The sequence below is a fragment of the Carcharhinus amblyrhynchos genome, chromosome 12 (assembly GCF_965287045.1).
Source record: "Carcharhinus amblyrhynchos chromosome 12, sCarAmb.v2.hapA, whole genome shotgun sequence".
Lineage (NCBI taxonomy): Eukaryota > Metazoa > Chordata > Chondrichthyes > Carcharhiniformes > Carcharhinidae > Carcharhinus > Carcharhinus amblyrhynchos.
This window is the reverse complement of record NC_137335.1, coordinates 73,429,276-73,450,849: the sequence shown is the minus strand read 5'-3', so window position 1 is coordinate 73,450,849 and position 21,574 is coordinate 73,429,276. Positions and strand designations below refer to the sequence as shown.

At 42.2% G+C, this 21,574-nt stretch overlaps 1 protein-coding gene across 1 annotated transcript in view; it reads right to left on the bottom strand.

Moving 5' to 3' along the window:
- ttc27 (tetratricopeptide repeat domain 27) overlaps window positions 1-21,574 on the bottom strand; it is a 200,682-nt gene that overhangs the window by 70,966 nt on the left and 108,142 nt on the right. Inside the window, exons 11-14 of the mRNA XM_080200718.1 lie at window positions 12,361-12,456; window positions 11,261-11,383; window positions 9,317-9,544; window positions 370-468 (exon numbers count right to left, since the gene is read on the bottom strand). Of these exons, the coding sequence (XP_080056844.1) occupies window positions 370-468; window positions 9,317-9,544; window positions 11,261-11,383; window positions 12,361-12,456 (546 nt within the window). The remainder of the gene's footprint in view (window positions 1-369; window positions 469-9,316; window positions 9,545-11,260; window positions 11,384-12,360; window positions 12,457-21,574) is intronic.

The following is a 21,574-nucleotide window of genomic DNA, read 5'->3' as shown; positions in this document are numbered from 1 at the left end:
ACGCTGGATATCTGGGCCCCAAGCCAGACGTGTGGACCCCATGCCAGATGCCTGGCCAAATGTCGGACACCTGGACCCCACACCGGATACCTGGACCCTAGTCGGACACCTGGACCCCACGGCGGACACCTGGACCTCCTCCAGGCACCTCTGTCCCATACTGGACACCTGGACCCCACTCACTGGTCCCTTGGTTCTCCAGCTAATGGTAACAGTGCACAGTCAGATAAAATAGATATACACCTGGACAGTTCAGAAAAGCGTCACCGTCAGGCAAATGAAAAAAAGAAACTGGCTCACGTGTCTGACAATTACTGCCTTTAAATTTACTTCTGATTTGAGACAAGAGCCTTTCTGTGCTGTACTTACATCAGGTTCCAACATCACGCATTTTTGAAATGCTTTTGCAGCACCTTCGAAGTTTTCCAATCCCAGATATGCACAGCCCAAAGAAAACCAAACTCCGAGCTGGAAAAAATAGAGACTGGATTTTATAATGGAATTCTTTTACAATGAACAGCATTTACAAGACAAACAAATCCTTAGATTGTATAGAGCTTTTCCCAGTAGTTCAATTGGTAAATATACCACGTTCTGTGGTGTTAAATCGCACAGAATAGAAAATATCTGCACCTAATATCGGAACTTGATTCTTGTCCATTGATTTCCATTGTGTCTAATGTTTAACACAAACACCACAGTAATACACAGAACTGCAACTCATCATAATTGCCAATTCTTGAGCTTTAATAGGGAATTTTAAACTATAATTAAAGTGGTAACTTTTAATAACTTATTCATGAATCTAACTTATCCAATCTTCATTTGTCCCCCCCGATGACTGATGCATGCAGGGGTAATATTCTATTTGTGTCACCCAGATACTTGACAATTAGACAGAATGTGGGTGTGGCCTTTTCGCTTTGCGGAGGCATTTACAGTCGGATGTGCCCTGCCTTCACCCAATGTATGTTTTCCAATGGTTCATGAAACAAAATCAAGAACAGCAACCACAACGGAATTTTCTTCACTGTGTACCATGTATCCCATGCATGCGGTCCCATGAAGCAGATCTGGCCAGTAGAATTGAGCACTAACCCAAATGCGGGCAACTCCAAAACTGGGCTACATGGATGAAGACCGCAAACTAGTAACGTAATTCCTCGTCATGAAGCATTCCAAGAATCTTCTAACCAATGGTTTCACAAGGGCAAACTCTACTGCTGGTGTATTGGTGCAACTCATCAATTTTGCCAGTAAAATGTACTGGGTCCACAAGTTGAACCTGTGCATGGGTTCCTGGAAGGCAAATATCACCCACTGCTCAGGGACATTGTGGTCCCAACTGCACTACTGTCCCAGTGGAGATCAATGGACAGAGTCAAGTTCAGATATTAGATACAGAGGTTTTCTATTCCATACGGTTTAACAACACACAACATGGTGTATTTACCTTCTCAACTATTGGGCAAGTTCTACACAAACTGAACTGCAGCCATCTGCTTTGAAGCTAAAATCACTGCATTGTGAAAAAAAACTAGACTGTAATCTTGAATTTCTGACTTGTTGTAGGGTACCGTACGTGCTCTTTGCAAAATAGTTTAATTTCTATGAACAATTTGAAGTTTCCTCGCAATTCCCCAATTATCTCACAATTCCCCAATCATCTCACAATTCCTCAATTATCTCACAGCTCCCCAATTATCTCACAATTCTCCCGTTATCTCAACTGCGACTGAATGAGAATTTGCAGTCATGTAACCGAGACCGACCACAATCATGCGACTTCCTGTCTTTTGACAGGTATTTCTGCTGATGAACTGGATTGTCTCCAAGCTGGATACTGAATGTACTGTTCGTTGAGGTTAGTCAAGCTTGCAGGATGTTCACAGCTGAGGTTAGAATCTGTGTTGCTCCATGTTCCAGGAAAAGCGAGATAAGGACAAACTGCATTGGTTTGCTGAGGAAAATACAGAGCCGGCAAACTCAACTTCAACTCCCAGTTCTGCGTTGCTCGACAGACAGCACAAACAGCGTATGAGCATCAAAACTCTGGTGCAATTTCCAATGTTAAAAAGTAAAATTTATTTATTGGTCACAAGTAGGCTTACATTAACATTGCATGAAGTTATTGTGAAAATTCTCCAGTTGCCACGTTCCGACACCTGTTCAGGTACACTAAGGAAGAATTTAGCATGGCCAATGCACCTAACCAACACGTTTTTTGGATTGTGGGAGGAAACCGGAGCACCCAGATGCAGGGAGAACATACAAACTCCGCACTGACAGTGATTCTAGCTGGGAATCAAACCTGGGTCCCTGGAGCTGTGAGGCAGCACTGCTAACCACTGTGCAACCATGCTGCCCCATGGTGAATATGACAAAAGAATATTTTTAATGGACACTGTACGGTAAATAGTTCCAGTTCATTTTGGCAAGGTGTGGTTGCCATTAAGTTCCGTCTCTATAACAATATCAGAACACAGTCTGCCCTCAGCTCACCTATTTTCTCATCCATGCCTTTGCTACTTCAACTCTTGACTATTCAAATGTTCTCCTGGCTGGCTCCCATCTTCTCCCCTCTATAAATTAAACTATCCAAATCCCTGCTGCCTACATCCAAACTCTCACTAGGTCCAGTCCACCCATCGCTCCTGAATTATACTAGCTCCCATTCTAGCAATGGCGTGATTTCCATCCTTTATCCTTCTTTTCAAATTCCTCCATACCTTCACACTTTCCTAATTCTCCAACCTACTCTAGGGACACAACCCTTCAAGAAACTTGTATCCCTCCATTTCTGGCCTTTAGCGCGACCCAGGTTTTAAATTGTTCCAAAACTGGCAGCACAGTTTTCTGGAAGGTTAGGTTTTCCCTAACCTCTGGAATTCCTCTGCCTAATATCTACTCTTCTTTACCCCAACTATTTGACCAAGGATTTGTTCATCCATCCTAACATCTATATGGTGCGGTGCCAAGTTTCATTTAATGATGATCCTGTGGGATATTTTGTTATATTACAGGTGTTACAGAAATGCAAGCTGTTGTCGTTTATAGAAAAACAGCAAGCCGGAAACTTGTTTAAATAGCCTTCCTCCATTTGTACCCCCAGTTCAGCCTCAGCTGCTATTAACCAGAACACTAACATCACTTTCTGAGACCCACCAGTAATTTACCTAACGCCTGGCATTGCCAAGATCTGTGTAGCATTAACCGCCCTCAGAACAGCAGCGCAGCATTGGATGGGACTTTGCAACAGACTGCCAGACAGCTAAAACAAGTAATTGTAACAAATACATTTATTTAAAAAATCATTAAACCCATTTATCCTGGTGGCTTAGTTGTTTTAAGTCTCCACAATTCCCAGACCACAAATCTGCCACACTGGTCTGCCTGCATTTCCAGCATCTAGAGGTTATGGACTCACGGCTGAGGGATTGGAATGATAGTTGACAAGTCTGGATTTGGGCAGAAATGAATAAAAACATGGTGAAATCAAGTTTCACAAAAATAAAGACCATCGAAACAGGCGATTCTTATTCATTGTCCTCATCATCGGCTGTCCCTCGATTTGGGGAGGGACATCGACTCAGGGCTGTGAGTGCCAGGGACCTAGGTTTGATTCCCGGTTTGGGCCACTGTTTGCGCAGAATCTGCACGTTCTCCCTGTGTTTGCGTGGGTTTCCTCCAGGTGCTCTGGTTTCCTCCCAAGGTCTGAAAGACATGCTGGTTAGGGTGCACTGACCATACTAAATTCTCCCTCAGTGTACCCAAACAGGTGCCGGAACGGGGCAACTAGGGGATTTTCACAGTAACTTCACTGCAGTGTTAATGTAAGCCTACTTGTAACACTAATAAATAAACTTTACTTTAGAGTTTCTGCCATGGGTCTTCATGTGACTGAACAGGGTGATTCTCAACTTGCAGATCTCTGAGCACAAGACAGGCCATCCCATGAAGTGGTGGGATTCAGACTGCAGGATTTAGTTCCTTTCCTCCCCTGCCGCTGCTCTGTCTTATTATTAAAATTCTCTCACTCAAAGCATGGTGCAGTTTGATGGACTAGCTGTCACCATTTTGGACGACTGTTACCAAGCTCCTCCCAGTTATTAACGCCAATTAATGCCAAGCTGACACGTTTCAAAGAAAGCTTCAGAGTGTTTGCGTAGCATTTCTCTGTCCTCTCCTGGAGCTCAGAAAACTCCATGTGGCAGGGGAGCACTTGTCGGCAACCTAGAATGAGCGTCCAGGTTGCTAAAGTTGATTTTGCAGCAGTTTTGGCTGTGTGCTTTATGGAGCTGGCTTTGAGTAGGACACAAGTGCTTGTTTAACGGTCCTTCCACTGAATCAGGAGGAGGCACTGCTGGTGGAATTTCTCTTACGTATCACAGTCCGGGCCTTACTGCGGTACAGGAGTGTGACGATGATAACAGGACTTGTGTTCTTTGTTGTCAAACACTCACGGCCAAGCTTGCAGAAGGCTGAGCTGGCACAGCTGATCTGATGTTGGATCTCCTTGTTGGTGATGGCCACTTGAGGGAGACGGATGCCGAGATATGGGAAGTGCTCAACACATTTGAGAGTGTCCCCTTTAAGATACGCGAGATGGTATGTTTGGCTGTCCAGATGTGGCTTGAATTTTTATTTAGTAACATCCAAAGAAAGACTTAGTTATTTGTATGTAGAATTGAAGAGGTTGAGAGTGTCTCACAAATCTGATGCAGAGAGGGCAATGACACTGCTGTATGTCGATAGTGGTAAGTTTAGTTTTGGCATGAAGGTGACTGAGGTTAAAGGTTGCCATCCATCCAACTCTTCGGTAGCAAGGGAAAGAATGACTTGCACTGTATAGAAAGAGGTCTTTTTACAATTCACTGACATGAGTTTTAAACATTTGTCAAGTTGACAGAGTTAAGCAAACAATTCTTTGCCTGCTGCAGACTATCCTGGGCAATAATTTTTAATGAAACTAAAAGGCAAGCCTTTTGTTCGAAGCTAGCAGACTTTGAGATTAATGTATAGTCATTACAAAAGGTTTGGTTAATTTTGACTGACAGTGAGGTGATATCAAACAGACGCTATTTACCTTCATGGCAGACTAGGTCACATGATTGTGTCTAGGCTCACTTTACTCAGAGGACCGAGAACAATCAACAGACCCACCCGAAGGAGTCCCAGTTAAGCCTTCCAGCTGACAAAAGAATGACAAAAACTAAATGCATATCAATTCTAACTTTAGCATCAATTTAAAATAGAGCAGGCATACAGGGAAGTGCTGCAGTGAGGAAGGCTTTTGCTCCAACTGCTGGCATCCCATTTCTTCAAATGCCATGCACTTTAGGAAAATATATTCCATATTCTGCAGGCATGGCGAACAGTTGCAAAGTTGCAAGACGAAGCTGAGCATTAGAAAGCAAATTAATCTAAAATAGGTATGGCGCAGAGAAAAAATACACAAGCAAATCCTATAACTTCCACAAAGTTAACTGATACACAATTTTAACATTACAAAAGAGGAACAGACAAAGGGCATAGACTAAGAACTGCAGTTGGAGAGGTGGAGATCTGAGGACAGAAACATCTCCAAATTAATCAGCTAAGAAAAATAACCTTACATACGTACTTTCACAATGCATTCTTCAGTTACTTGTTGAGCCATGGACTTTTACAAAGTTATGATTGTTAAGCAAGAGGCCTCCACAACCCTCCCCTTCAATAAGCAGAGATCTGATACATTCCAGCCATGTCAGTGGAGTGACTTGGGAATATATCGCCGTCCCTTCACTGTCGCTAGGTCAAAACTTTAGGATTCCCCCCCCGAACAGCACTGTAGGTATACCTACACCACACAGATTGTAGTGGTTCAAGAAGGCAGCTCATTACCACCTTCTCGAGAGTGATTAGGGATGGGCAATGAATGCTGGGATAGCCAGCAAAGTCCACATCCCTTAATTGAATTTAAAAAATTGACTTTTAAGCACTTTACAGATCATTCCACTACATGCTTTGTTTCCTTTTCCTTCCCTTTGTTCAACTTCTTCCAAATTGTGCTCATTTGCAATTTTCTTTCCAATGTCTGAAGGGTTATATGCCTGAACTATTTACTCCCCTTCAGATGTTGCCTGACCAGCATTTTCTGTTTTCCTTTGACATTTATAGTTTATGCAAACTGTTATCTCCTTTTGTCTTTTTGTAATTAATGAACAGCTCCCTGGACCACTGACTAAATTCTGCACTTAGCTCTGACTGGCAAATTACGAGCTAAAAACTCTGCACTCCTACTCAGTTTTCAATTGCATAACCACTCATTAGTTAACTGATCATGTTCTTTTCCTGAGAGAAAGAAGATAGCTGCTCATTAGGAATCCCAGCCTCTACCCAACCGTAAAATGCTAAGCAAGGAGGTTGACTAATTATTCAAAATACAGTAAGCCCCACACCACCCCTGCCCCTACCACCCAGTACAATACACTGGAACCTCTCCTTTACAATGGAACAAGGAAAAATGTAACGCAAATAATGCAGACAACAAAGTCATTAAATCTAAAATATGATTTACTCCAGCAACTTTCTTCTTTAATATACAATCAGGCATCTCATGCATGGTTTTGTTCTGCTAATGAGGTTACTTTAAATTTTAAAAGTGGCACATGTTGCATATTGGACGCCAATGCATAATTCCTGGGTTCAAAACACAATCAATAAACCACAATGGGCATTTTTGGCAGGGCATACATTTAACACAATGTTCTTGAGGTGATGCCAGTGCTTATGCATAAACTGAAACTTCTCACCATGCTGATCTCTTAAATAAATCCAGAAGGTGTCACTTATAACTCTGGTCATTTGCAATAGAAGTATTTTAACATACTGGAGCAACAGGTCTGCGCCTGAAGATGCTTGCTCAAGAGACGGCAAGAGACAGAGGCCCCTGTGAGAGATAAAGTCCTTCACAAACCTGGATGACAATCTGACAAAAGTTTACTTTAACAAAGAGACAATTTTGCATCCTGGGAAACGGAAACAGATTCCAGCACATTCTTTTCCAAAAAAAACTCCAAAAATAACGATGACTAATACCATCTCATTTATGGTAAAAAATAGAAATTCACCAGTTTGTTTGTTTTTTTACAAAAGAACATGTTACTGTTTTTAGCAGTCTGTGCTGTGTGACCTTTTTCATAATTAATTTATAATGGTTGTTAGTTTCTTTGGAAACCGAAGAAATAACTTTCAAGTTGTTGAGATCCCATACAATCACGCTTTACAAGGTGCTATACTTAATCAAGGTTTGTTGTTGAGACAGTATAAACTCTGGTTAATGAACAATTGGAATAATGCAACAAGTTCACCTCATATTCTTCCCTCCCAACTCAATGACCATTCACCACTGGTGTTAAAACAAGCTATTTTTAATCTAATGGGCTACTAATCTAATGGGAATTTCACAGTAATTTCATTGCAGTGTGAATATAAGCCTCACTTGTGGCTAATATTCACATAAACTTAACTAAGAAAGATAAATTGGTTGGTCTTGCATGTCTACACAAAACTTAATTGTTCATTTATCCGGGACCAACTACGGTTACTCATTAACCCTTATCCTGTTAAAATAAACTGAACAAATGGACTGATTAATCCTTTAAGGTGCATTTTTAAGGTTGAAAGGCGTAGGAAAAGATTACATAAATCAAGCAATGGTTAAGTAATGCCAAGGCAAAGTTTTATAAATCTGTGGACCATAGAAAGTGATGGACTAAAATAGGTAAACAAGAGGCAAAGGAGCTTTATACCTACAGACCTTTAAAATTTCGGAGTCTTTCTAATCCCTTTGAGCATGTGAACAGAAACAGCCTTACCATAGTATTTGCAGCGCTTATCTAGGAATTATAAAATCTATTTACATGCAATTAAAGCAGTTAGCTTTCTCTTTTTTGGGAAACAGTTTGATTTGGGGGTGTGAGGGAGGGGAGATGTGGGTGGAACTTCCAGCTCTGGGCAGCCCTGTTTCTTGTCTGGAAAACAAGCATTAAAGAGGAAAATCTATGATCTTCCACATCTATTTGTCCACCTGATCCTAGTGACTGACAGGAATTTAAGTGACCACTCAGATTTTCCAACGGACACAGGCAGCATGAAGTATGTGAATCAGGCTCAGACCCGAGTTTGCTGAGTAAATTCTAGTCTCATTTTTCCCAATTCAGAGAGGTTGAAGCAGCAGTACTTGAAGTCATGTGAAGTTAAAGGAGAGAGGGTTTTAGATTATTGAGACTTTGTGAGTGCTGTTGGGGAAGGTTTAAGCAAACATGGACATGAGGATGTAGCATCAGATAGGAAAAAAAAAGTGCACAAAGGATTAGGAGAGGCAGGGTGGCACAGTGGTTAGCATTGTTGCTTCATAGCACCAGGGACCCAGGTTAGATTCCGGTCTTGGGTGACTATCTGTGTGAAGTGTGCACATTCTTCCTAAGTCAGCATGGATTTCCTCCAGATGCTCCAATTTCCTCCCACAGTCCAAAGATGTACAGGTTCGGTGGATTAGCCAAGGGAAATGTGTGCGATTATGGACGTTTCAGTACAGACTCATCCTTACTGGTACAGTTCTCCACTTAGAACCAACGTCTTTTTGTAAAACATTACAAAACACTGTTTTAGTCTCCTTACCTGAGAAAGGATATACTGGCACTGGAGGTGGTGCAGAGGAGATTCACTAGGTTGATTCCAGAGTTGAGAGGATTAGCTTATGAGGAAAAACTGAGTAGGCTGGGGCTATACTCATTGGAATTCAGAAGAATGAGGGAGATTTTATAGGAACATATAAGATTATGAAGGGAATAGATAGGATAGAAGCAGAACCACTGTGCCACCCTGTCTCTCCTAATCCTCTGTGCACTTTCTTTCCCTATCTGATGCTATATCTCCATGTCCACATTTGCTTTCACTGGCAGGTAAAAGTAGAACTAGGGGGCATGGCCTCAAAATAAGGGGGAGCAGATTTAGGACTGAGATAAGGAGGAACTTCTTCACCCAAAGGGCTGTGAATCTGAGGAATTCCCTGCCCAGTGAAGCAGTTGAGGCTACCTCGTTGAATGTTTTTAAGGCAAAGATAGATACGATTTTTGAACAGTAAAGGAATTAAGGTTTATGGTGAGCGGGCGGGTAAGAGGAGCCGAGTCCACAAAAGATCAGCCATGATCTTATTGAATGGCGGAGCAGGCTCGAGGGCTCAGATGGCTGACTCCTGCTCCTAGCTCTTACGCTCTTATTAAACTCACCAAGAGAAGGAAAACAACAGCAAATCATCTCATCTCCTCACCTGCAAGTAGTTGATCTGCACCGATCGCTCAAAGCATTCCACACATTGTTTGAACTCATGGTTGCGAAGGTGCAGCAACCCTTTGGAACGCTGAGCACGGGCACTGCGGTGGTTGGACAGCTCCCAGGCCCTGTCATAGTACTGGTGCTCATTCAGCACATCTCCTAAGAGGCAGTACAAGGTGGGAGTCTCCTTCTTCTCCAACTCTCTGCGAAGAATTTCTTCTGCCTGAAAAAGACAACAGGAAGAAAATTAAAGCCCGCTGAAGTCCATCAGGATCAGCACACGTAACACAGGCAAGTGTTCAATTTCCAGTCGGCATTTCTCCCCAGGGTCCTGGTTCAGTAACTAGCCCATCGACTGGATTAAAGGTGTAATAATCATGCTTTTTGTGGTAGTGGGGCTAAACTGCATTATATTGCTTTACAGAGGTTTTGCTGCAGTGGGCAAATCTGATGAGACATTAAGCCAGGGTCTCAGTAGTCTGCCCCAGTGACTCAGGTGGAAGCTGAAGATTTGATGGCAATATTCCAAGTTCACCATGCATGTTTACCTCTGCTCCTTCAACCAATGCCACACAAAAATAAACAAATTCAATAAACATTCACTTTATTGCTGGACTAGGCTAAGCTGTTGCATTTGCCTGCATAACAAATGTGTTTGCATTTAATTGATTGGGTTAAATACTGCCCAGATATTTCAGTGTGGCAAAGTATTATATAAATACAGGAATTCTTTCATTCAGGAGAACTCCAGAGAGTAGGATGCTGAATCCATCTTTTGGATCCAAGGAATCACTGTAATGCATGAAGATTCCAGGTGTCAAATATAGGCTGGGATTCTCCCAAAAAATTCTAAGTGTCAAATCCGCATAAAGACTAGTAAATCCTGCTGGTTTTTTTCAGCAGGACTTACAAAATGAATCTCCCACAATCGGAGCACTGCAGAGTGCCTCGTTGAGATTCACACTGAAAATCTGTTGGGCAAGACATATTTCCACTGGAGAGGCCAACAGCATAACACTGAGTGAGCCACTGCCACAGTGGAGATCAGCAGTGCAGTAGCCCCGCACTGCCGGCCTCCAAATCACTGGCCAGCACCGATCAGCCTCTTCCCTCCCTCTGCCCGCGATCCAGACCACAGAGTGGCAGCAGGTCATCCCCACCAAGAGGCATCATGGGCAATGCCAAGGTGCCCACTCTTGCAGTGCCAGGGAGCCAGGCTGGCACTGCCAAGCCAGCAATGCCTTAGGGGCCTCCATCATCTCCCTTCACTCCAGTGGGGTCGGTTTGCCAGCTCCCCATTAGTGGGGAGCTGTCGTAAACCCTGTGAAACACTCCTAGCAGTGGGGGAGTGGGTAGCAGGCCCAGAGACTTCAGTCCCAAGCCTGCCAATGAGATTGAAATGCTTGTTATAATATTTAAATCAGCTCCTGGCCAATTTCCAGGAAGCCCGCTATATCTGCTCTGCTAATGTCTCCCAGTCCGCCAGGCTGGGCAAACTGCCCCCATAGATTTTACAAAATGCCATCTGTCATTTGCAAACCATCCTGCAGGGAAATTAAGAGAGAGGAATTTTGCTGTCAAGTAAATGTGTAGCATTGCAATTTGTGCCCAGGTCCAGTTGCTGTAACTTTAGAAACAAAGAACCATAGTATTAAACTAAATCTTTCAGAAGAACTTCTTCACAAACGTGTGTCAGCTTTTTCCCTCTCGAGGTTTCAAAGGTACCTCCCCTTTAGAAAACAGGTTAAAATTCAGCCAATATTGCATGGAGTCAGATTTTATATTCAATTCAATACAAGGACTGTTCCATTACTGAGAACAAGCAGATCAAAAGTAATAACTAGTTAGCTACCATGGTCTTGCAGCACACAGAACACCATTCTAACAATCTGTGCTAAACTCAGCTCACTTGTTATCTCCAAGTGGAATGTTCTCTCACCTTTCCATGTTTCCCAATTCTTTCATAGCAAATAACAACATCTTCCCACATCTCCAACTTTTCAAAGATCTGTTGAGCTGAGCTGGTACATCCCAGCTCAAACAGGAGAGTCGCAAGCTGACGCTAAAGGGAAAAAGTAAGATAAATGTCTTTAAAACTCCAGCAATGTAGCCATCTGTCTTACTCTTCACTTTGAGGTATAAAGAACATTTCCTATAAAGTTTATTTACTAGTGTCACAAGTAGGCTTACATTATCACTGCAATGAAGTTATTGTGAAAATCCCCTATTCACCACACTCCGGCACCTGTTCAGGTACACTGAGGGAGAATTTAGCAAGGCCAATGCACCTAACCAGCATGCCTTTCAGACTGTGGGAGGAAACCAGAGTACCCGGAGGAAAGCCATGCAGAAACTCATGGGAGAATGTGCAGACTCCGCACATACAGTAACCCAAACCGGGAATCGAATCCGGGTCCCTGGCGCTGTGAGGCAGCAGCACTAACCACTGTGCCACCCTCACGGGAGCTTTGAAAGATCATTGCCGAAAAAGGCATTTCTCAAAGACTAAAAGAACTTAGTGTGAACTTTGTTGTCAAATTTAGTACAATCTGAGTCAGGGCGATATGATGGCACAGTGGTTAGCATTGCTGCCTCACAGCACCAGGGACCCAGTTTCAATTCTGGCCTTAGCTGATTATCTGTGTGGACTTTGTACATCCTCCCTGTATCTGCCTGGGTTTCTTCCAGGTGCTCCAGTTTCCTCTTACAGTCCAAAAATATGCAAGTTAGGAGGATTGGTTGTGCTAAATTGCCCCTTACTGTCGACAGATGTGCAGGTTCAGTGGATTGGCCATATCAGCCTTGGTGCCGAAGTGTCACTGTATATAATGCATAAAAATCATACATATATCTGTAATAAGCGTGTTTTCAGGTGTCTGCTTGGCTTAGCAATCCCACTCTTCATAATGAGTCAGAAGCTTGTGGGTTCTGAGACTTCAGTTCAGTTCAGTACCAAGACAGCAGTGAACTCTCTTTTCACAAGATGGTCACATTATCCTCGTTAGAAATGGAGGGAATGTTGAAGACATCTAGACATACCTGAACAGCACAATGCGGAGGCACTTGGCAGCAATAGAAAATCTTTAGACGCTCCACTACAGGCGTGGTCTTGTCTTCAAAGTGATCTGAAAGAGCCTAAGCAGGAAAAGTAAAGTAACAATTCATCATTGATTCAGCAATTTCCATAGTCTTTGCTTAATCAGCCAACTTCAGCCAGGGTGGTGGCACGTGCACTTAGGCTGGCTTCAGCGTCCCTGTGACAGGGTATAGAAAATCATTATCCAGTAACGCTTCTAGAATTGTATCACTATCTGTGTGTGAACATCAAGACAGGACAGACACGGGCACGGCTATGTTTGAATGGCTTGTCATATTAACTGTCAAAGTCCATACATAAATAATGGCCAATGGGCAAGGTATCAAAGAATAGTTATTGACCAAGGTACTGAAACAACTCAATACCTGCAGGAGGGGATAAGGATGGGCAGCTGCCGTTTCATTATTTTCTGAAAAATGTGGAAAAAAATCCACAAATACTTCAAAAAAACTCACAAGCAGAAGCAGGAAGTTATTAAAATGACCCACGTAATTTCTACTACTTGGATAGCATGGCTCTTCTTCCTTTCTTTCAGGTTATGACTAAAGTCAAAATTGCGAGGGTGGGGAACCTGTGGAATTCACTACCATAGAAAGTAGTTGAGGCCAAAACATTGTGCAGTTTCAATAAGAAATTAGATATAGCTCTTGGGGCTTAAGGGATCAAGGAACATGGGGGGGAAGGCAGGATCAGGATATTGAATTTGATGATCAACCATGATCAAAATGAATGGCTGAGCAGGCTAAAAGGGCCGAATGGCCTCCTCCTGCTTCTAGTTTCTAGGTCTCTTGCGGTATGACAAATAATTGCAAGAAGTAAGGCACTCCAGCTCAACTATAACTAAAGTTAAATGACATAAAACGTACAAGGAGTTAAAAACAACAGTCATAAGCAGCAGGTTAGAAAATATATCTTCTCATACTTGAAATCTACCATGCTATTGTACAATAACAGGGCTACCTTTTCTCTCTCGCTCTCTTTCCCCAGAGTTTTGCGTGAAAAGTTTTGTCGGTCACAACTTATGTAATTCATGAATGTAGGTGCACCATGCAACAGAACACACAATTTTGTATAACTGTTGTTGGTTTGGTATAATTATACTCATGCTGATATTGTCACATTGACCTGAAAGTGACAGATTAGGCAAGGAAATGGCAAGTACTCTCCAGTCCTTAAATGTGAGATACCTTCAAGACGGTTGTCTCACAACAGACTGGGTTTCCAAAGTGTGTAGGCCTCATGCCCACATCTGGAGCAGCCATTCTACTACTTGGAGAAATCACATACTCACATCTGCATAGGTGACGTTCCAACTTGGACTGGTCCATTCCTCCCACCCAACAGGCCTTGTGCCCTCATCCAGGTAGACTGCATGGGCCCCACCGAGGCAGGTCCAATCCCTACCCCCAGATAAGCCTCATGACCAGACCTGGACAGTGCTGGCATCTCCAAATAGACAGAGCTTATGCCCATTATTTGAGAATCAATGCACGTTGTCATCCACTATCCAACAAATATACGACTTCAAAACTTAATTGCTTTTCTTTATTGTCAGTTTGCTTTCCAATCAATGCGGAAGAAGCCTTTCATAATAATTGCCTGCAAGTCTCTCTCGAAACACAGGGCAATAAGACTAGATTACTATACGGCATTAAGCTATCACAGCAGACATTGATAACAAAAATCTTTTATAGTCTGAGGCAATCACGGCAAACATGAACCCACTACGAAATATGGAAAACAACTGAAAGTGACCCCTCCCATCAATCAACTCCATGCTGAAGGTCACTTAACTCTTCAATGTTAATACAATGCAGTATACATTTCAGAAGAACCTTTTTGGAAAAGTCATCATACCACACGACAGCGACAGGTACAGGAGCACTTAAATTCTTTTAGAAACTACTTAAATTGACTGAATTCAGCTTAGTAACAGCACACATAAAGAAAATCTACATTTTCCACACTTAAAGAGTAGATGTTTCTTTAGAAAAAAAAGAAAACTAGACAGTCATTTCCTCCTTTAACATTGATAACATATTCTCTTCCCCAAGGACAGAAGCAAAAGACTTATAAAGCAGCTGATTTACAGAAACTGTCCTTAATAATCAGCCTCAGGGCATCTCTAATTAGCCCTGCATGGATGAACCGCACAGTGACCTTACAAAGGTTCAGAACAAATTGAACGTAGCTCTTTTGTAGCTGCCAGCCATCACAACCGTGACCCAGACTTGTCAGGGGCAACACCAGGGGAGAACAGCTAGTATTTAATTTAAAAATGTAGCCATAACAAAAGATCTCCAATGGCCTCATGCGAACTTCATCTTCAGGCACTTAAAAAGCAATTAAGTGAAAATTATGGCATGGTTACTTCGCATATTTGGCAATAAATAACTTGATTGCTTGTGCCGCAATTTTGGCCAAGGGTGTTCTCAATTAATCACTTCCGCAAGTTGCTTTTGGTTACTCAGTTAATTTAACAATTCAGTGGCGAGAAGGTACTTGTCGAAAGGAGCACTGAATTTGGAGGGCAAAAAAAGCAAAATTAGTCATCAGAAGACAGCCAACCCAATTAACTGGGCAGAAAGGTTAGTAAGTAACTTGACAGATCAGCAGTGCAAAATACAAGATTAGGTAGAGCAGAAATATATTCCCATAGAGTAAAAGGAAGCCACATGAAATAAAAGGTCTGCAGACAAATAACAGAAATAGTACTGCAAATAATCAAGCCGAATATAAAAAGTACACTAATGATCTACAAGGGAGATCAGAAGGAATGTATTTAAAGTTTATTTATTAGTGTCACAAGTAGGCTTACAATAACACTGCAATGAAGTTACTGTGCGAATCCCTTAGTGGCCACACTCCAGCACCTGTTCGAGTACACTGAGGAAGAATTTAGCATGGCCAACACACCTAACCAGCAAGTTTTTTGGACTGTGGAAGAAAACCGGAGCGCCCAGAGGAAACCCATACAAACACAGGAAGAACATGCAGACTCCACAGAAGTGACCCAAGTCAGGAATAGAACCGGGTCCCCAGCTCAGTGCTAACAACTTGGCCTCTCTATGTAGTAATAAAGTTAAATAATAAAGCCTTTCACATGCATATGAACAATTAGGGAAAGGATAGGACCACTCAGGGATGAAGGAAGGAGTCTAATGGTAGAGGGCAAGGTTTTGCAAGCAACATCAGAGAATGTAGAAAAATTGACTGAGCTAATTTTTGAAAAGAACTTGGTTCTGATTGGTTTGCAAGGTGGATAAGTGGATGGTTGTGATTCACAAATTTAATCCCGTTTTTGCACAAGTAATCAACAATGGGAACACAGTAAATTTAATATGTATATAGATTTCCAAAAGGTGATTCATACAGTATCGCACCAAAAGATTGGTGATCAAATCGAGGGAACTGGCGTCAGGTGAAGAACACTGGTTACAGATGGGAAATATAAAAGAGAGTGAGTGTTGCTTGGGTTAGAGAAAAATACACATCAAGGATGTAGTCCACTTCTGTTCTTGCTGTATACATGCGATACACAGTCTCAAAGCTCATCACAGAGATAGGTGCTTTGGCAAACAGCAAGCAGGACCCAAAAAACTTCAGGAGGAGATATGTTTTATACAATGATTGGAAAGGCAATGAAGAACGTAGATGAACAGTCCATACAAGCATACAAACTGGGAGCAGGCCCCCCGAGCCTGCTTCGCCATTCAATAAGATCATGTTTGATCTGATAGTAACTTCAACTCCACATTCCTGCCTACCCCCAATAACCTTTCACCTACTTATTAGATCCAGGAGTTCATATATATATTTTGGTAAATCAAATCGGGCAGAACCTACTCCGTTAATGGTAGGGCATAGGGGAGAGTTATAGAACAAAGAGATCTAGGAGTACAGGTTCATATCTCCTTGAAAGTGGAGTCACAGGTGGACAAGGTGGCAAAGAAGACATTTGGCTTGCTTGGTTTCATTGGTCAGAACATTGAATACAGGTGTTGGGAAGTTATACAAGACATTAAAAAGGCCACACTTGGAATATTATGTACAGTTCTGGTCACCCTATTATAGAAATGATATTATTAAATTAGAAAGAGTGCAAAAAAGGTTGACTAGGATGCTAGCGGGACTTGATGGTTTGAGTTATAAGGAGTGGCTGGATAGACTGGAACTTTTTCCCCTGGAGCGGAGGCAGCTTAGGAGTGATCTTATTGAGGTCTACAAAATAATGAGGGACGTATATAAAGCAGTCAACATCTTTTTCCAAAAGTAGGGGAGTTTAAAACTAAAGGGCATAAGTTTAAGGTGAGAGGGGAGAGATACAAAAGGGTCTCGTGGGGTAATTTTTTCACTCCAAGGGAGAACGAGCTGCCAGAGGCAGTTGCAGAAGCAGAAACAATTTTGTTTTTTAAAAAGCATTTAGACAGTTAAATGGGTTAGATGGGTATAGAGGGATATGGGCCAAAAGCAGGCATTGGGACTAGTTTGCTGGAAAAAACTGGGCAGCACGGACAAGTTGGCCGAAGGGCCTGTTTCCACGCTGTAAACCTCTATATACTTGCTTGGAAGTGAGTGCAGCCAGAAAGGTCTTAAGAAAGGTTAATGGAATCTTGGGTTATATTAACTGGAGTATGGATTACAAAAGTACATCACAGCCAAATTCAAAGTAGATTTACCAGGATAATGCCCGCAAAGACCTGAAAAACTAGAACTATTTTCACTGGAGCACAGCGAGCAAAGAGGAGATTTAATAAAGAGGTTTGAAAATTCTGAAGAGTTTTGAGAGAGTAAACACTATTTCATTTGGTTTGTGAATCTAAAGTGTGACTTGTTACTGAGAAGGTGAGAGGAGTTAGGAGCATTGCTTTTGTACACAAGACTGTTCATAGAATCCCTACAGTACAGAAGGAGGCCATTCGGCCCATTGAGTCTGTACCAACCACAATCTCACCCAGGCCTTATTGTTGTAACCCTCATTTATCCTGCTAATCCTCTTGACACTAAAGTCAATTAAGGCAGAGATTATTGCGTTGTTTAAGACAATATTGGATAACTATTAGAAGTAGAGCAAGCGGCAGAGTGTGGGCATAGGATAAGTTTTGTACATATTAGGATAGAGAAAGTAACAATAAAAGTAACAAGACTTTTAGATACATCGGGACAAGGAGGCACAGAGTCAACTGCTGTGAGGAACAAGTTTAGCAGAGGACTGGGGGTTTCTCTTCGTGTAATTAAAACTGCAGGAGGTTGCAATGAGCGGGTTGACTGAGGCCAGGAGACTGGATTCGTGAAATAAATAGTAAGATTCAGTAATGGAAAGATTGGAGCGTTGATATTCTGGAAAGATTTAATCAAATTTGAGGGGGCTGATACCGGAGATGAGGGGGTTGGCCTATGAAGAGAGACTAAATAGAGTGGGTCTGGAGTTTAGAAGGATGAGGGGAGATCTTATAGAGACGTATAAGAAAATGAAGGGGATGGATAGGATAGAAGTAGAGAGATTCTTCCCACTTAGAAAGGATAGCAGGACTAGAGGACATAGCCTCAAGATAAGGCGGGGGGGCAGTTTAGATCAGTGTTGAGGAGGAACTTCTTCACTCAAAGGGTGGTGAATCTCTGGAATTCTCTGCCCGTTGAAGTGGTGGAGGCTACTTCGCTAAATATATTTAACACGGGTAGATAGGTTTCTGATAGACAGGGGAATTAAGGGTTATGGGGAGAAAGTGGGAAAGTGGAACTGATCCACTTCAGATCAGCCATGATCTTATTGAATGGCGGGGGAGGCTCGAAGGGCTAGATGGCCTACTCCTGCTCCTATTTCTTATGTTCTTATGTTCTAAACCTGCTGGAAAAGCTGGCTTCTTTCTCTCAAACTTATCTTGTGAATGAAACATCCATTCCAATAAGGTGATGAAAACCTCCCTTGTTTACTTAGGATTTACTTTTGCATCAGATTGAGCACACTTCTTTGAAGCTCCAGTTAAAAGAACAAGTAAAATTTCCAAGACAGCATGAGGAGAATTCTTTTGTAACAATGCTCTGATGACCTAGAACACAATGCCTGAAAGTGGGATGGAAGCAGCTTCAGTAAAGAATTTTAAAAGGGAACTGATAACATTTGCAGAGTAATTTTTAAGTTTATTTATTAGTGTCATAAGTAGGCTTACATTAATATTGCAATGAAGTTACTGTGAAAATCCCCTAGTCGCCACACTTCTGTTCGGGTACACTGAGGGAGAATTTAGCATGACCAATGCATCTAACCAGCACATCTTTCAGACTGGGCAATTGCGGAAAGGCAGGAAAGTTGGACTCACTGGAAAGCTCTTTCAAAGAGCTGGAATGATAGGCCAAATGGCCTCTTCCAGGGCTGTCTGATTCTATTATGGACAAAATGTTTATTTTTCCATCAGCAAAAGGGAAATGATAATGTTAGGTGCTTCCATTTGTAAATGTTAAACATTGCTGCATGGATACATATTTAGAAAGTAATTTAAGATAGCAAATAAACTGTTACCAATTTTATGGAGAAGGAAAGCATTTGGGAAGCTACAGCTGTTGTGCGTTGACGCCCATTGTCTCAATATCTCCATGGAGCCTATCGCTGAGGCAGTAATGAGTTGCCAGCATGGCTGTCTACTATTTTAACAGCCATCAATTCATATGCTACAGAACACGGTTAGAAATCCACAGACGTCTGACATCAGAAGCCAATAAAATTAAATGCTTCCTGTGACTATGACCCTAACTTGTATCAATAAACAACCTGCGGCAGAATTTATTCTTTCAATTACCCTTGTAAAGGTGATGAAACACTAAATAGGTTTCTCCATCAAAACAAATGCTGTTTCCAAAACAAAAAGTTGTTCCAAAAACTTGGTGCACAGCAGAAGAATTGCACAGACAGAAAAACAGCACAGTTCATCTCTTTACAGGGAATACTTTCTCCACTTTCTACACCTTTTGCAGGCGCATAGAGCTCGTGTTTTCGCAACCCCTCCTCACATTGTACATCCCATGCACGGGCTGAGGAGGAAAGAGAATGATGTGTCTGCTGAACGCTGCCAGCACAGTTCACAGGATGGGCAGGTGAAGAAAGAAAGCGGTTTCTCTAGTGTAAACATGGATTTTTCCCAACACAGTGATGACCCAGACTTGGGTGGGAGATACTCCCAGGGTGCCTTCTGTTACAAATCAGATCAGAAACTCCAAGGTATTTTATGAAGTTAGCGTAGACCCTAACTTTTACATTTAATTTTGGTATTAGAAAGGGCGTAAGATGTTTCACTCCAGGTATGATTCAAATGACCCACTAGGAAGTTTTTAATCAATGAACTTTATTTAAGAAGTTAGAGTACGGCGAAAAGAATTAGCATAACCTTTACCAATTAAAATACTTAAACATGACAAAGTATAATTCTTCACAGCTAGCTATCTCTATTGTTCCACTTTAGCAGTATTCCCCCATAGACATAAATCCCTTCTTTAGAAGCACTTAGCATAGAAAACGAAATATGCTTACGAGGTGCTAGATTTCTGGCCTTTTAACACTTCTGGACAGTGATCCAGACAGACACTGGCCTTCTAATTTTCATGCAGCAATTCCTAAAGGAATCTTGAGTTCTCTGTGAAAACCTAGCTGTATCCAGTCATATGATCTTACCTATCAATCAGCCTAATCATGCCCTACTCCACAATATTCCACACAAAATAACATAACCCTTCATTAGTTCAGATTAAAATAAAACACTATAGCAATTAAGAACAATTATACTGTCGTAGTAACAACACAGTGCTGCAGTATAGACAGAATGGCTTCAATTAAAGAACAAACTGCTTCAATGCATCCTGCACAGAAAACATGACAAATACATTTCTTAAAGGCAGAGTATCCACACACTTCTTTGTACTATTTTGATGATATCCTTTGCATGACTTTACCAGTCTTTCCCTGCATTTTGCATCCAATGTTCTTGTGTATAAATTATATTTTAGTCATTTGCAGGATGTGGGCATTGCTGGCTAGTCCAGCATCCATTCCCAATCCTTAATTGCCCATGAGAAGATGGTCTGAGCTGCCTACTTAAACTATTGTGGTACAGGTACATCCACAATGCTGTTAGGGAGGGAATTCCAGGATTTTGACCCAGTGACAGTGAAGGAACACTGATGATTGACTTGGAGGGGAACCTTCAGGTGTTGGGTGTCTCCTGACCTTGTCCTTCTAGATGGTAGTGATCATAGGTTTGGAAGGTGCTGCCTAAGGAGCCTTGGTGAGTTCCTGCATTGCATGTAGATGATCACATGACTGCCACTGTTTTTCAGTGGTGGAAGGAATTAATGTTTGTGCCAATCACGTGGACTGCTTTGACCTGGATGGTGTGAAGTTTCTTGAGTGTCACTGGAACAGCATTTATCCAGACAAGTGGAAAGTATTCTATCACATGCCTGACCTGTACCTTGTAGATGGTGGACAAACTTTGGGGTGTCAGGTGGTGTATTACTCGTCATAGGATTCCTTGTGTTTGACCTGCTTTGGTAGTCACATGCATATTGCTAGTCCAGTTCAACCTCTGGTCATTGGTAACCCCGCAGGACGGTGATAGTGGGGGATGCAGTGATGGTAATGCCACTGAAGGTCAAGGGATGATGGTTAAATCCTCTTTTGTTGGAAATGGTCACTGCCTGGCACTTGTGTGATGTGAATGTTACTTGCCACTTGTCAGCCCAAACCTGGATATTGTTCACATCTTGCTACACTTGGACAGGGACTGCTTCAATATGTGTGGAATCATGAATGGTACTGAATACTGGGCAGTCATCAGCAAACACACCCAGTTCAGTACTTAGGAAGGAGGAACTGAATTGGATGAAGACTGGTATCCGTGATACTGGAGACCCCCGGAGGAGGCCATGATGGATCATCCACCCAGCGCTTCCGGCAGAAGGCTGCTGCCAATAGTTCAATCTTGTCCTTTCTACTGACGTGCTGGGCTCCCCCATCATTGAGTACGGGGATATTTGTGGAAGCTTTTCCTCCAGTTGTTTAATTATCCACCACCATTCACGAGTATAGGGAGTGTAGGAGTAGAGTTAAGAGAGAAATCAGGAGGGCAAAAGGGGGACACGAGATTGTTTTGGCAAGTAAAGCAA